Here is a 12889-nt window from a genome sequence, read left to right on the forward strand (position 1 = left end):
TACTTTAACATTGAATATCGCTGCAATTGATACAAATTTCAGAGTACACACAACCCTGTACAGATACCATTGCGTAAGAGAGGTTGAGTTGATTAAATAGGAGAGAAACAGACAACAAACAAAGGTGTTAATAGCATTAAAAAATGTATCTAGAAACAAAGGTGCATCTGGAATTCATCTCCTTGATTTTACTGGGCTGGTGATGATACCCTGCCTGCACCTGGGCCTGCCCCATGGCTGCTTACTCCACATCAGCCTCTCCTTGCATTTTTCCTGCTACACGAGAGGAAGAGTCCCGACTGTAGCAGCCACGGTCACCTGCCTCTTCTTCCAGGTCATCGGGGTTGCCGTATTCTTCTGCCTCTTCAAAAACACGTTAAGTTTTTTAAATTGTCCCCTCGTTGCTTCTATGCATTGATGGAACAATATGATCGAAATTAGGGGGGGTGAGGCCTTCCCCGGATCCCTCAGAAGTGGGGGAGAAATGAGTGGGGGAATGCAGGCAGATGCAAAACAAGCCCTATGGATGTTGGACTGCTCCGCTGTAGCTGCGCACGCAGAAAAAGGATCGGACTTTCCCCACTCTTCAAAGACCCATCTGATGCAAGATGAGTACTATTTTCTCAGCGCTTTTGTATCTGTGGAAAACAAGAGCCTGAGGATCTCTTTCATTATATACTCTCCTGTCCTTTATATTCAGAAATAAGGAAAAGGTTTTTGGAGCCAATACTACCTAGGACAGCTTTTCTGTCCGATGACGAGAAACTGATTTTCTTACTATCTGATATTGATTCCTATGTTTCTTACAAGATGGCTCTCTTTGCCCTGGTGGCTAGGAAATTACGAGCAAAGTATTTAAAGCGCTGTTTGAACTGATGTTCCAAAGTACTGGAGGTTAACTCAGACTAGCTGAAGAAGCTGCAAAAACATCTGACGTGGAAAGTGGGGCATTTTAATTTAGAGATTGCGAATACAAATAATTTATATTTTAATGTCAAACTAAGTTATTGTTTCAATTTAAATGTTTTAACTGCATGTATCTCTGTTTGTTTTAAAAAACATTTATTAAACTTATTTTCCTGGTTTTATAGCAGGAACAGCTGACTGACCAGGTCCACACCTTCTGATGCTGCTGCAACAAGAATTCCCATCAGTGCACCTTGACACTTTTGATTTTTCCACATTGGGGGTCCCCTATGTGGCACCCCACCAACCCCCTTCCAGGCTCCTGCCAAGTGTTTTTTAAAAGTGGGTGGGGGAGAAACGGGGCTTTTCCCAGCAGGGCTTATGACAGACCAGTGGAGATCTGTTTGGTTTCCTGATAACACGAGGATCTTCAGTGTGTGACAGGCTGTGTGTATGCAAGACATGTTAGGGAAAAACAGCATGTTCATTTCTAAAAGACAATCTGTTAAACTCGGGGCACTTCCGCACATGCCGAATAATGCACTTTCAATCCACTTTCACAATTGTTTGCAAGTAGATTTTGTTATTTTGCGCAGCTGCAAAGTGGATTGCAAGTGCGTTATTCCGCATGTGCGAAAGGGCCCGTAGCTTCTGTCTGAAATGCTAACAGCTATTATGAGAAATATCCATAACCTCACTCTCTGACATTGTGTGTTCGGCTTGATTTCCTGGGGCAGCCAATTTATTGTTGCGCCCACCACGCCGTGTCACTGTATTGTATTTGGCCGTTGACCGTTGACCGTAAATAAAGACTTCACTGCACCGCTCTGTGTCAGAATTCCAAAAGCGCATGCAAGCACAGAAAAGTTGGGGACCCCATTGTTCATTCTACGACTGATCATACTCTGAAGGCTGTCAGTTATTTTTGCCATGCAAATTAATCTTCTCTTGACTCTATAATAAAGTCACAACTACTTAGTGATCAGGATTTCACAGTTATGGGCAGGGGTCCCCAAACTATGGCCCGGGGGCCAAATGTGGCCCCTGAAGGCATTTATCCGGCCCGCCAGGCATGGCAGCGATGGCTCCATTCATGTGCAGTGGGGGCTCGAGGGAGAGGAGGAACCGGCCCCAACGGCTGTTGATTGCAATTACATGATGGCACCCCCAAATCTCCATGAATTTTCTGACCCAGAGTTGGAAACCTTACATGTGGCAATGCCTGCTCCGCCCTTCCCTCTCAGCTACTCCATGTGTTGCTCTCAGGCTTTCTGTTCCGCCTCACTTTCATTGGCATCAGCCAGGCTGGTGAATCGCTCACTGGCTGCTAGGGAGGAAGAACCCAGGAAGATACCTGATCCTGGGTTAGATGAAATGTTTCATTGGGAAAGTTCTGCTTTTTTTTTTTTACAGGGGAAGGTATTCCACAGCCTCCCCAACAATATTTGGAGCCCACCCTGTACTTGGTCACTGTTCTAAAAATAGGCCATGACAGAAAGGCTGAAAGGTGAAATCAAACATTTTACAATCATTTGTGCATAGGAATTTGTTCATAGTTTTTTTTAGTCCGGCCCTCCAACAGTCTGAGGGACAGTGAACTGGCCCCCTGTTTTAAAAGTTTGGGGACCCCTGGTTATGGGGCTATAGGTTTTAGCAAGACTGCACAGGCACTTTACAAGTGTAGCTATATTAACTTTTTAAATCTTTTGTCATAATCAAATGTATTTTACCGACTACTTGCTTTTTCGCGAGTTGACCTTTTAGTAAACAGTCACCGACTGTGTAGAAGTACAATAATAATTATATTAGTGTCGCAAATATTCCTTCTTGTAAATACCATAGACTATGTAATATTTCGTATAGTGCTTTTAGTACTCTTATTATAGATTATAGATTATGTAACATTTGAATAGTGCTTCTAGTCCTCTTTTGTCTATATATACACTATGGTAATGGTACATTGAAACTGATGTACCCTGATCTTGTACTACTGGTCGCTGACTGTAAATAAAATGACTTATGACAGTTATGGGGCATATATGACTTCAGGCACGCTTGCCACATTTCGTACAAATGTCTAAAAAGATGGGGCATCTCTTTCTCAATCCTGCAAAACAATGTTCCTTTCTGTAGAAGTGAAACAATCCCAAACTTTTGATTACATCTTGATTAAAATGAGCCAGGTGGGAATAACAAAATTGCTCCGAATGCGGGTCATGGCCCACAGCCCACCAGTTTGATGTACCTGTTCTTAAGCTATAGGAACTCCATAGCAGTCCAAAGTATGGAGAGTGTGGAATTCAGATAAACCCGTTATACTTTAAGAGAATGGAAATTTCAGATCTTGTCTTCTCTGAGTAAATCCATAAGCATTCAAAGGCATTTGTTAAAGGTGCCGGGTTCAAGGGAATTTCTGGAGCACAGAATGGGCTCTTCCACACAATCCATTTAAAACATTTTCAGGCAGGAAATAAAACATTACCTCCAGTGGTGGGATCCAAAAATTTTAGTAACAGGTTCCCATGGTGGTGGGATTCAAACTGTGGCGTAGCGCCAATGGGGATGGGTGGGGCACGACGGGGGCGTGGCCGGGCATTCCGGGGGCGGGGCTGTGGCAAGGACGCAGCCGCTGCGCCAGTCCTTGGGCGAGAAACAAATGTACGCAGGCGCAGGCTGCCACGCACGCCGGTGCACCTCCTGCTAGACTGCTTCAAATTCTGCGCGCTACTGCTGAGAGGAGGGGCGTAACTAAGGCAAAAATCACGGGGCAAAATCACCAATTAGTAACCCCCTCTCGGCACACACAAATAATTAGAAACCTACTCTTGGGAACCTGTGAGAACCTGCTGGATCCCACCTCTGATTACCTCCTTGGAGTTTTGCATTGTTTTTACCCCAAAACGTTTTATTCCCGGCCTCAAAATATTTTGAATGAATCCCCATTGAAAACAATTCCCTGGCTGAAACTTTGGAAAATGTCTTCAGTTCCTATGCGATTGGTTTACTACATTTCTCAGCATCTCGACTTCCCTGAATTTCCTCCTTGAAATCATTTTCTGAGCTCACTCAGTTCCCCCTCGCCTGTTTATCTGCAGCATTTCTCTGCTTGTTCTTTTATTTTTTGGGTGGGGGGGGGAAGGGGCAATCTTTCAAGCATCAGGCTGTAAAACATTGAAGCATAAAACATTGAAGCATGTTTTACATTAGATCAGGCTGACCAGACGTCCCGCTTTTGGCAGGACAGTCCCGCCTTCAAACAATTTGTCCCATGTCCCACGGGTTATTTCAATTGTCCCGATTTTTGGGAGGCTGCCGCACTGCCTTCTGCGTATACAGCAGCGGTGTCTTCTCCGCTGCAAGAGCGGTGGTGCAAGCAGCAGTGCGGCTTAGCCGCTTCCAGACAGCGCGGGAATGGCAAGCCCCAGAGACGCGGCCTTAGCTGGGGGCCTGGCGTTTCCGCGCTGTGACAGAGCGAGAATGTAAGCGAAGAGCCTTATTAACGACGTATGCCGCCTACCCCCATCCCGGTTTACAAAGGTGACCATCTGGTCACCTTACATTAGATTAGATTCAACACGGAACTAAAAAAAAGGAAAAATTACATAATGGTGGCCAGGAATCATTTTGAGCACAAACAAAAAAAGGGGGGGGGGATTTGAAAATGTTTTACAAACATTTTAGGATTTGGACGGAAAGGGGCAATATTTGAACCACTTTCTTTCCCCAAATTCCTGGCCATCCTTTCCTGGGTTTTTTTTCCTTTTGAGAGAGGGAGAAGAGGAAGGATGTTGGAACAACATCCATTTCAATATTTTAAGTAAGGTATTTCTGTTAAATTATACCTCATAAGTATTTTTGCAGAAAGAGCAAAGGCAAATTGATTACCAATATACACATGGAGACAGAACATAATGGAAAAGTAAAATTCGCTGGAAAGGCCACGTGAAAATCTGCAACATTAATCTACCGCAAAGCACCTACACTTGGTTCAAAGCAAGAGCATACTGTTTACCGAAATGAATAAAAGGTAAACAATTATACCCCAAGCTTTGTGTTTTCTTTCTGTATCCCATTAATTATTACAACCGCTGTTGGTTTTCCTATTTCAATGATTTTCCAGATTTAAGCAATATTTATTTAATGACAATAAGCATTGGCAAAATTAAAGTGAAGGTGGAGCATAGTGGCGAAAGGTGCCAGCCCTCTCAGTTTATTGATATCAATGGGCTTAGAAGTGTTTATGGGCCTTTCCTCACTTGCCCCCCCCCCCCCCCGTATGCCCCGCGCTGCTCTCAGCGCGCGTCATTTCTGGCGCGCACCCGGGCTTCCCCACGAAGAGCACAGGGTCATCAAAAGGCGCCATTTGGAAGAGTGCCAGGAATGACGCGCGCTGAGGGGGCGCGACAGCGGCAGCATCGGGGAGGCTGCGTTGTCGCCGCCCCTGTAGTGGGGAGTGCCGGGGAACCCCGTGCTACTTGCCTACAGTAGCGTGGGGCAGCCACATAGCAACTGTGGGGGACTGATTCGTCCTGGGGGGAGGGGGGAGCTTAAACCTTCCCTCCCTCTGCACTGCTGTTCAAAGTCCATTTGGGCTCTTGTTTTCTTTTTGTAGAAACAGTTCCCTGCATCTGCTGTATGGCTTTGTCATGAAAAAGGTCACAGTTTGCCTCTGACAGGAAGAAAGGTTTAAGTCTCCTTACCCTTGCTCTCTTTTTAAAAATATAGTTACCCCCCACCCCTCCATCTAATATTGGTGGATCTCATTCGGACCTAATATAAAATTATGAAGAAAATTCTATAGGTAAAAAATATATATACATTATAAACGTGTGGTTGTGTTTATGCATAATGTTGGCGCATTTTTGTTTTAAAAAAACCGGTGTAAGTACAGAAGCGCCGGTACCTTTGCTGTCGTGTGTATGTGTAATATATGCGAGGCCAATTTGCTCGACTGTACATAGTCATGGAAATGGGATATCAACAGGGGAGTTTTTTCATGCTTCCAGTCTGGTACATAGCTGTAAAACCAGACACGAGGAAACAGCATTCAAAATAAAGAAAAGCAAGTCAAATTCATTTCATATGCAGAGCTTGCCACTCACGTTGACCCCAGTTTCCTCCTTTACTATTCAGACAGCCGGGGAACAGTGCAGAGTTTGTGCAATTGCTGGGCAGGTACGTAAGGTCAGAATCCATATGTCAAAGCCTACTTTACTTGTGAGGCAGAACATCTCACAAGAAGTCTGAAATTCTCTCACCAGAGAATCCAACTGGAATCACATCTGGAAACCGCAGAAAGAGATACGGCAGGCCAAAGGCGTATGGGGGGGAAATGGTGCCCGGAGACAGCTGTTCTCCAGGCGCCCCTCCACTACACCTGGAGGTGGGGCTCAGGGGGATGGGGCCCTGCCCCCAAGCCCCCCCATGCTTATATGGAGATGAGAACGGGGGCTTGCAGTTGCTTCTGCTCTCCCAGAGGGGAGGGCAGAAGGGACTGGGAGCCAGGAGCCAGGGGGGCAAGGCTTGGGGGGGTGGTGTCCTCAGGTTTCTTTGGCCCAGCCCACACCGACAACGACATGGGTGTGGCTGAGGGCGCCCAAAGATGATGAGGAAGCAGGACTTCCAGATTAGTAGTGCCCGGGGACAGAGGGAGATACACCACTAGGCAGATACACCACTGCGGCGGGCCAGTGCAACTTGTGAGCTATAAAGGCAAGTGCAGTCCTTCTAGTTATGTACTGTGGCCAGCCAAGTGTTCAATTATTCCCTTCTATTTTGGTCATCCTGGGGAGGTAACACAACAGAAGGCTTATGGTCCATGGTAGGCCACCAGACATGACTAATGGGCTCAACTCTGTAGGACCAAACGTGTATATATCTGACTACAGGAACAACATTCTATGGCAGGAGACTGCAACCTGCGGCTCTCCATGTTCGTGGACTACAATTCCCATCAGCCCCTGCCAGCATGGCCAATTGGGGCCGATGGGAATTGTAGTCCACGATGGGACTGATGGGAATTGTAGTCCATGAACATCTGATGGGAATTGTAGCCCATGAACATCTGGAGAGTCGCAGGTTGCAGACCCCTGTTCTATGGCATCCTAACTGTTCGGAGGGTTGGCCAGGACTATCTGGGCTTTCTCACAAATGATGCTTGACGGGGGCAAGTGTTTGTTCTCCATCACCTTTAAAGCATCAGATGGGCGTGCGGGTCCTTTGCTGCACCCTCCTTTCCACTGCTTTTACTCTGTCCCTTTAAATTATTTTCCCACAACTGGGGCAGAAATTATCCCAGCTGGGAGAAAAGAGATCCCATGGTACCGTTGGAAAAAACATGTGATAAACTCTTGATGAAGATAAGCAGGGGTGAAAGTGTCTGACCAGAACACCTCCTGGAATCTCTTTGTACGTTGTTCATAATGAAGCAGGATATTAAGAGTGCAATCCAATTTGCAGGGGAGTACTGCGGTAGCCAGAGGTGATGCGGCAAAGGCCCTCCAAAGGTGGTGCAGAACAGAGGGAAGGTTGGAATCTCTCCTATACCCTGAATCACCAATTTCCATCCAAAGGGTGACAGTTGGCGTTCCCGGGTTGGAACGCTGGCGGAAGCCAACTAACATTGGCTACATCCCCGGGAATGTCCTGGCCCACCCCCCCATGTCAGAATCCCAGCAGATGTCAGCGTTTCTCCATGGCAGACATACTGTGGTTTCACCGCCACAGAGCTGAGGGGCAAATTGACCACCGGCGCCTCCACCATCTGCACCAGTGGGGGATGCCCCTTGCACCGGCGGAGGGGCAAACACATCGGCACGGTCCTCCATTGCTCCCTGTGAGCGTTCAGGGCCCCCCGCATTGGACGAAATGGATTGGGCTGCCCTTTAATAAAAAAAATACGAATAAAAAAAACAGCTGTGGGGAGGGCCCATGAAGAGAAAATCAGAGAGCAGGAGATGGCAGGATTTAGCCCCTGTTCCCACATGCCCCGTTGGTCTTACAAATGGTATATACCTACTGCTTTATATATGATTTAGGCATAGCCCCGGTAGAAGACATGGACCTACTGTCATCCTATATCATTTGTGTTTTATCCAGCGAGCATTTAAAGTGTGGGAGGCATACTTGTAACTTTGAAATACTAGTGTATGTACACCATACACAGATGTTTAAAGACATGGTATGTTGACCACAGAATGTTCATGTTCGTGCAGGGAAAAAAAAAACCAATATAGCCACAGCTACCATGTTTCCCCGAATATAAGACAGTGTCTTATATTAATTTTTGCTCCCAAAGATGCACTATGTCTTATTTTCAGGGGATGTCTCATTTTTCTGTGTTCTGTTCGTCGGGCATGCTTCCAAACAAAAACTTTGCTACGCCTTACTTTCGGAGGATGCCTTATATTTCACACTTCAGCAAAACCTCTACTACGTCTTATTTTTCGGGGATGTCTTATATTCGGGGAAACAGGGTATATAGCCACAGCTATTACATCTGCCCTATGAAATGGACTGCTGTTTTGTTCTGATTGAGGGAGTAATAATTCTAAATCCAGATCTCCTCTACAAGCCTTCTCTATCTACTTTCACTCTACCCAGATGGGTGATTAAATTCTCGTGACCTCTGCTCCCCTGCTTTCTGTTCACCTGGGCCTATCGTCGGGTTTTACTTCCTCCTCCGTGCCCTGTCTCCAACAGATGGGAAGGATTTCTATTTTCCCCAGATGCACCTAAATTAGTACTAGTTATCACCGCACAGCAACTGGCCTTTTACTCACCAGGATCTCATCCTGCAAAAAGGGGGGCCATAGCAACAACAGCAGCAGCAGAAGGAGACAGGAGCAAAGAAAAGAGATATCATTACTCAAGAAAGCGGGAGCAGGAGAAAGAAACTAAGAACTAGGCTCCAGGAATGGAGGGCGCGGCGGAGGGCGGAGGGGGGATACATTTATAATCAAACCCTTTTGCCAAATTAGTACTTCGGTTGCAAAAATATCATCAAGCCCATATCTCAAAGGAAAATCTGCTAAGGCAAATGGGGAGAAGGAAATTAAAAAAACAAACACATGCTGGCTATAGGCAAATCCAAAAAGGAACTATTAACAGACTGAATGGATTCTTGGTAGTTCTACACCCAGAGAAACAGAGGTACCTTTTCTGTCTGAATGAACGCAGTTGGCCACAGTTTGGATTTGGGAGGCAAACCGGTAAAACTTTACCTTCAGAAATGGCTTTGATAGAAAAGATTACGGATATCTCGACATTACCCATGTATAGAAGTTTTATCTCAGATTATCTGGCATGGCTTTCTCGGCAAAATCCCAGGAATTGTAGTCTAGTGAATGGGCAGAGATTTCAATACTGAAGATCCACAGACTCTCCTCACGGAAGAACAGCTAAATGTTCTAGACAGCGGGAGTTATTATTAAAATAGTTTAAATCTCAGGTATGGGCATGATCTAAGGTCCCTCAAGAGTACACTGGTTTTTCCATGAAGTCGGGCTGCCAAATGACCAGGATACAGTCTTTTTTGATGTGATCCTGTCTCTTCAAATTGAGGCTTGAAATTAGCAAATTAAGCTTTTCGTATCATGGTGCTGGAGGCTGCCTCTTGGTTAACTGCTATAGCTCAAAAGTTGTATAAAGTGAATAGCACCCTCATGGCATGCTGTAAGAATGGGATTTCCAAAAACCTAAGAGCTTTTTTAGATTATATACAAAGAAACAAACATTTTTCCTCTGTAAAATCAAACAGGACTACTGCTGCCCTCAATTTCTTTGCAGCAGGACTCCCCCTTATTACACAGACTATGTACAGATGTCACCCGAGAAAAGTGTGTGTGTTTCATCACAAGGAAAGGCCCTAGACAGAATTCACCCAATAAGGCATGTAGCCGATGATTAATTCAAGGAATTTAGTCTGCCAGGTCTAACCTAGGAGGCAACCATCGCACAGTTAACAGTTTTAGCTATTTTATGTCATCAATTATTCAACTGTAATTTAAAGCCCTCCGGGTATTGTTTTCCTTTGTGACATGGAGCATTTTGCTTCCGTGGGGGTAGGTTGGACGAAATGACCTTCAGGTTCGTCCCATCTTGATGATTCTATGAACATTTCTTTTCAACAACCTGCAAAGCAAAATGTGTATCCATCTCATAGCTTGAAATCACGGACCGTGATGGTAATTCACGCAACCTACCTGATTACCAGCTGCTTTCTTCTTGCTCATCTGGCTGCTCCTCTGCTGAGCACTACAGGAGAAGTAAAATATGGAAGACACTTCAAACTTGTTCAGTTTTTACTTTCTTGGGACTGGAGGCCGATTACGCATGAGGCACCTGCTGCGCAATGGGGGCAAATGTGCTTGGCCCAAGATTTCTTGTCCAGACGCATTTCCTCAAGCTCCTCTTTCACTTTCTATTCTCTCCGCAGCAAGCAAGCAAGAACACTTCTAGCACAAATTTAATTTTGCTTCATAGAGCGGGCAGATTTGCCAGTGGGCACAGCTTTGTCCCAGACCTCTTCCCTCCATCCACAGCCAGCCCACCTAGTCTCACCCCTCCACCACTCCCTCACACCAGAGGCGTACCGCCTATGGCAGTGGTGGCAAACCTTTTGCACTCCAGATGTTATGGACTACAATTCCCATCAGCCCCTGCCAGCATGGCCAATTGGCCATGCTGGCAGGGGCTGATGGGAATTGTAGTCGATAACATCTGGAGTGCCAAAGGTTCACCACCACAGGGCTATGGTGACATGGGGCCACCCATGTTGCCAGGAGCATGCCTGTGGGGTGCTCAGGAGGCTCCTGCCCCCCCCTCACTCCCCCCCGCTGCCACCGTCGCTGCCACTGGCCGGCTCTTTACTTTCCCCATTGGCTTCAGGGAAGCTGATGCTCGGGCAGCCTGTCTCTATGACTTTATTAAAAGGGCAATGCTGCAAAGATTGCTTAAGCAATCTTTGGAGCATTGCCCTTTTAAGAAATCATAGAGACAGGCTGCCCGAGCGTCAGCTTCCCTGAAGCCAAGGGGGAAAGTAGAGTGAGTGAGGGGGACGAGGCGCTGCGCGTGCGACTCATGAGTAAGTGCTGCGGTGCTTGTTTGCGTACTTCCCCTTCGCCCTCCTTGCTGTTGCCAACTCCTTCCCACTTCTCTAAATGCCTGTATTGATATATCAATACAGTAATAACAGAGAGTTGGCTTTTGCAAAGGAACAGCACAAACAGGATCTCTTTCTGGCTCCACCCCACCTGCTCGATGATCAGGAGGGCATTTAAAAAAATTTATTTGAGACAAGCTTCTATTTTAAAAACAAGCCTCTCTCTTGCAGCAGCAAGAAAGTGTGTGTGTGTGTGTGCATGGGAAGGGAGGGGAAGAGAATATCTGTGAGATCTGTGCCTTTAAGGCTGCTGATGGACAGCAAAAGGAGAAGCCGGTTGAGACCTCAGCAAGCAGCTGTGGGGCAGGCACTAGGTTGCCTCCTGACGGGTAAACAGGGAAATGCGAGGAGAGCCTGAAGAAAGATTCTGAAGTAATTGGCCATAACGTGAAATCAAACATCCCAGCACCAGATAAAAATAAACCTGTAGCTTGAGTTCTTTAATCTCCTCAGCTTTCTCATTTGCCATTCATCCCCTTGGTTGGCGACTGCAGAGAAAACTTCATGCGGTCCTTTTAAGGTAGTTGACTAAAGGTGTTTCCATAACCAATTTCAGCTCCCCCCCCCCACCATCCGCATCTTGCAATAAATATATGAATGACACACAGTTCTTGAAGGGGATCTAGATTCACCTTGTTCCGTCCATGCAATTCAGGGTTCAAAGTGCCATACAATGAACACTGTACCTCATTTTTCAGATACCTTCTCCAAAGGCATAAGAGATTCCCAGATACACACATCCCCAAATCATGAAATCACGTGACTTTCCATGACCAATGATACGGATGTTATGAGCAGGAAAAGATGGTTATGAAAACTTTCAAAACATGACAACAGAGGCAAAACACTTCACCCAAATGAATCACTAGGAAGCCCTGTGCAAAGTTGCTCAAGTCAAAATCTGTGGATATCAAAAAACTTAAACTCGAATAACTAGATAGGATTTAACTGCTGGAATACCAGTATGTTATAAGAGATTCTCAGAAACACATCCAGTTCCTTTCGCCCCTGATACTTACTTGGCAAATCCAATGAAATCTTCATGGTTTGTATTCATATAAGCCAGCTCAATGTCTATCAAGAGCATGACCTGGAGAGGGAAGATAAGGCTTGTATTGATATATCAATACAGTAATAACAGAGAGTTGGCTTTTGCAAAGGAACAGCACAAACAGGATATATATTGCCTTTGACAATATATAGTGCCTATATATATATATATAGCCTTTGACAATATATAGTGAACAGATTCATACGGAATATAGTTCTTTGGGATTAATGCTGGCTGTGTCCTGTGTTTGATTAGTGGGTCCAGAAGAAGAAGAAGAAGAAGAAGAAGAAGAAGAAGAAGAAGAAGAAGAAGAAGAAGAAGAAGAAGAAGAAGAAGAAGAAGAAGAAGAAGAAGAAGAAGAAGAAGAAGAAGAAGAAGAAGAAGAAGAAGAAGAACTACTGATGAAATCATCAATCGATTTAAAAAGGGTTTAATGCTGAGCAATGCATGTAAATATATAGAACTCTGCTTCCATTTCAATAATTTTGAAAAGTTATTGTACATTGACTGTGGCAAAACCTGCTGTAGTAGTTATCAAACCGTTTTAATCCTAATATACATAACCTATTTAAACAAACTTTTTATACCTTTAGCAAAATTCATAAACTCCCTTAAACATTACATCAGACCTTGTTACAAAAAGCTAACAGCTTGTACCTGGTATTTTAATCTCCTTTTCTTAAAGAAAGTACCTATCAGACAGAAACAAAGGGGTGTACATCAACTGGGTTCTTTAATTATCTTGGTGTGTGTATGTTAAAACCAGAAAA

At 45.1% G+C, this 12889-nt stretch overlaps 1 protein-coding gene across 10 annotated transcripts in view; it reads right to left on the reverse strand.

Annotated features, from left to right (window-relative positions):
• The window catches only part of DNM1 (dynamin 1), a 221228-nt gene that overhangs the window by 89110 nt on the left and 119229 nt on the right, over nucleotides 1-12889 (reverse strand). For 8 of the 10 annotated variants that reach the window (XR_007245887.1, XR_007245886.1, XM_048512473.1 and 5 more), the window contains exons 12-14: nucleotides 12088-12158; nucleotides 10110-10161; nucleotides 8688-8699 (exon numbers count right to left, since the gene is read on the reverse strand). Coding sequence is in view for 8 of the 10 variants with exons in the window: in XM_048512473.1 (XP_048368430.1) it covers nucleotides 8688-8699; nucleotides 10110-10161; nucleotides 12088-12158 (135 nt within the window). In the remaining 2 variants the exon portion in view is untranslated. The remainder of the gene's footprint in view (nucleotides 1-8687; nucleotides 8700-10109; nucleotides 10162-12087; nucleotides 12159-12889) is intronic. The other 2 variants (XM_048512475.1, XM_048512474.1) reach the window with 1 other exon arrangement.

This window comes from Sphaerodactylus townsendi, linkage group LG12 (genome assembly GCF_021028975.2).
Source record: "Sphaerodactylus townsendi isolate TG3544 linkage group LG12, MPM_Stown_v2.3, whole genome shotgun sequence".
NCBI lineage: Eukaryota > Metazoa > Chordata > Lepidosauria > Squamata > Sphaerodactylidae > Sphaerodactylus > Sphaerodactylus townsendi.